The sequence below is a fragment of the Penaeus vannamei genome, chromosome 18 (assembly GCF_042767895.1).
Source record: "Penaeus vannamei isolate JL-2024 chromosome 18, ASM4276789v1, whole genome shotgun sequence".
Classification (NCBI taxonomy): Eukaryota; Metazoa; Arthropoda; class Malacostraca; order Decapoda; family Penaeidae; genus Penaeus; species Penaeus vannamei.
The window spans coordinates 1,376,691-1,379,900 of NC_091566.1; the positions used below are offsets into that span (position 1 = coordinate 1,376,691).

The 3,210-nt window shown below is 30.4% G+C and overlaps 1 protein-coding gene across 1 annotated transcript in view; it reads right to left on the reverse strand.

The window, feature by feature from the left end:
* Positions 1 to 1,005: 1,005 nt before the first annotated feature.
* LOC138864712 (INO80 complex subunit B) overlaps positions 1,006 to 3,210 on the reverse strand; it is a 5,001-nt gene continuing 2,796 nt past the window's right edge. Inside the window, exons 5-7 of the mRNA XM_070132641.1 lie at positions 3,001 to 3,101; positions 1,345 to 1,517; positions 1,006 to 1,201 (exon numbers count right to left, since the gene is read on the reverse strand). Of these exons, the coding sequence (XP_069988742.1) occupies positions 1,057 to 1,201; positions 1,345 to 1,517; positions 3,001 to 3,101 (419 nt within the window). The 3' untranslated portion in view covers positions 1,006 to 1,056. The remainder of the gene's footprint in view (positions 1,202 to 1,344; positions 1,518 to 3,000; positions 3,102 to 3,210) is intronic.

A 3,210-nucleotide genomic window follows, 5' to 3' on the forward strand; every position in this document is an offset into this window, starting at 1 on the left:
TGCGTTCATGTCTGTCTGCATGCATTTGTACACATGGGGAGAGGAGTATCAGTTATGTGGGCATGGTGAACTTGTATAGTACATGTGCAAGCAAAAAAATGGCAATGCATCTAGTGAAAACAAAGTAACTGTGGGCTGCATAATTTTTTTTTGTATCAGTTACTTGCATAGCAGACACACGGTAAAATTATACAGAAGCAACTTTGTTCCTGTAAGTTTATTATTATAATTTTCTATACTCCTCTCCAAAGTTTTGTTGCCTAAAAGTATTACTTTTTTATGCAGGAAAGTAAGGTGTTCAACAAACATCAATGTATATATATACTTTGCACATACAATAAACACACTTAGTCTAACAAAAGTTAATTCCCCTCAATCTTATCATCTTAGTCCTTCCTTTTCATTTGATCAATTTCCTTACCTCTACATCCTTACATATGTGATCATCATTAATTAAATATATAGTTTTAAATTTCTAAATTCTAAACTTGAAATTTCACATCGCAAAATGATATATTTATCACTTAGTACTAAAACATTATTAAACTTTTACATAAAACTACAAAAAATATATATTTTTTTTAATAACGTAATAACAGTATTGTACAATTTCTAATCTAGCAAAATAACTTCCAAAGAAATATGTTTTAACATATAAGTAGTGGCTTACCCAAACAATGTTTAAACCCTGTCAATAATCATATATTGTAAGATCTGTTATGTTCATTATAACATTCTTTTTTCATCAATGACCAAATGCTCTTACAAAACTTGCTAAAACCTGATAAGAAATAGAAATACAGCAAAAATATGGATAAACAATGGAAATCACATAAAAATGCAATCTTTGATCAAGTATTGGCAGCACCGATGTGGTGGGCATCAAAATCAGATTCAGTGTAAAGTCTAAATGGCAAAAAATACTCAAGAAAGCCCTGTCCAACATCACAGTTGAAGTGCAACTGATTTTTAAAAAATGGAATATGGAAGTCAATAAAAAAATAATTTAATCTTATCCACTTTATTATAAAATAATGACATGCAGGGTATTAACAATTAGGTTGCAATGACTGTCTTGTTTGCATTGAAATTCAACTTATAACACTGCAGACTACAAAGAGGTATTCCTGTCTTTGAGCAATTGTATTTTTTGACGTTGCTACAACCTGGAGCTCCGCATCTAATGACCAATGGTTTTTCTCTGCAAAGAAGAAAGAAGAAAAATATATCAATAAGTTGTTTTCGACGATAATGATAACAATAAATATCCACATTTCTACAGAGGATTGAGAAAGTACAAAATACAGTCATTATAGGTGTAGCTTGTTTGCCATTACTACTTACTTTTCACACTGCGCCTCTAAGGGAAATGGGAAGCCCACTGGTACAGACAGTCCTACCATCTCAGTGTTATTGATGTAAGAATATACTGGAATTTCCTTCTTGGAAAATTTCTGTCTGCTTATTTTTGCTATTTTAGAATCTTGCTTTTTAAGAAGCCGATCTACAGTTTTTTTCTGAAAAAAATATCAGATTATGTAGAATTCATTCCATGTCACATCAAAAGCAAAACAAACCATCATTTGCTACACCATCAATCAATACACATCGGAATAATCATAAGATCTTGAATTTTTACTTCCAAAAATCTAAACACAATACCCTAAAATCTATTTTTGCAATCTTGTAATTCTGTTACAATATATATCAACCCACTGATGCTAGGAGTGCATGTATACATGTACTGCCAACTCAAAGATGCCTTTGCAGGTGTTTCGTTACCTAGGAATCAATTACTATGCCTACATGACCTCAAATATCTACCCCATTCCTTGAATTTTCCCCAATATTCTTTTTCACCGTTACCTTTGATAAAATTATTATAATAATAGTCACATAAACAGTAATAATTAACAAAAAGTAATAATTAATAATTATTAATAAACAGTAATATAATAATTATTAATAAACAGTAATATAATAATTATTAATAAACAGTAATATAATAATTATTCATAAACAGTAATATAATCATTATTAATAAACAGTAATATAATCATTATTAATAAACAGTAATATAATAATTATTAATAAACAGTAATAATCAATCTTGATAATACTAGTCATTGAAATAAAACCTTTTTATCCAAAAATTTAAGGCACTGAGATCAGACAGGCCTAACTCCTTGGTGACCATGTGCTTGTGAAGCCATTTTAGTATAAACAAATTCAATAGAAAAAGCACTTTGGTTAATGCATGTATCTAGTACCAATTTATTAATAATAATAATTATATTGCATTGGGTGAGGAAGCATTTTTACGATGAATTCTTTATGATTTCCTAGCTAGAAACTATCCCTTACCCCCTACCCCCCAAAAAAATGAATGCTATAGTTTTTGAGGAACTTGAAGCGTTACCTGTACCTATACTTGTTTACCGCACAAAACTTACAACAGCGTAGACTGCACATGATGCAAAAACATCAACGCAGTATGAGGAAAAGTCTACCATGGCACGACAGGACATCATCCCAGCATTAGTGGGTTCAATGTCAATAGCTCTCATATTCCAAAATAAGCCATTAAGCTGTATAATTGATGTTGTACAAAGTCTTTAATCAATAAATACAATAAAATTCATGGAATCCTAAAGCACTACAGTCATTATTGTATGATCTGTAGAAGAAGCTGTATTACATATATATGTAAAGTTTGCTATCTGACTTCTTAGTTCCCAATCATAATAAATAGTATATTAATATTCACACATTTTATTCATTCAAGGATTGATACAGTTTGAGTCACTTCTTCCAAGAATATTTTTACCACAACTATATTATTATAGAATCTCTCTGATATTCACAGTTTACAGAAAAAAAGACAATCAAACAAAACAGTCACAATGATGCTTAATTTCAATTTCCTTTCTCACAACTGTGCTTGTTTTTTGTTCATTCACATATCACAGTATATAATTAGACCATAATATGGCAACTTACCTTATCTTCCTCCCTCTTCTCCTGAGCTTGTTCTCTTCTTTTCTGTGTTTTCATTGCTTTTTTAGCCAGCATTTCTTCTGTGACAACCTTTTCTTTGAAACCTGAAATTTATAGACATACATACAGTGACTACAATATCATAACTACTGTAAAGATTAACGTCCTCATAAAGAACAGAGAAAGCACACTCAGTAGCAAATTCCTTCTTGA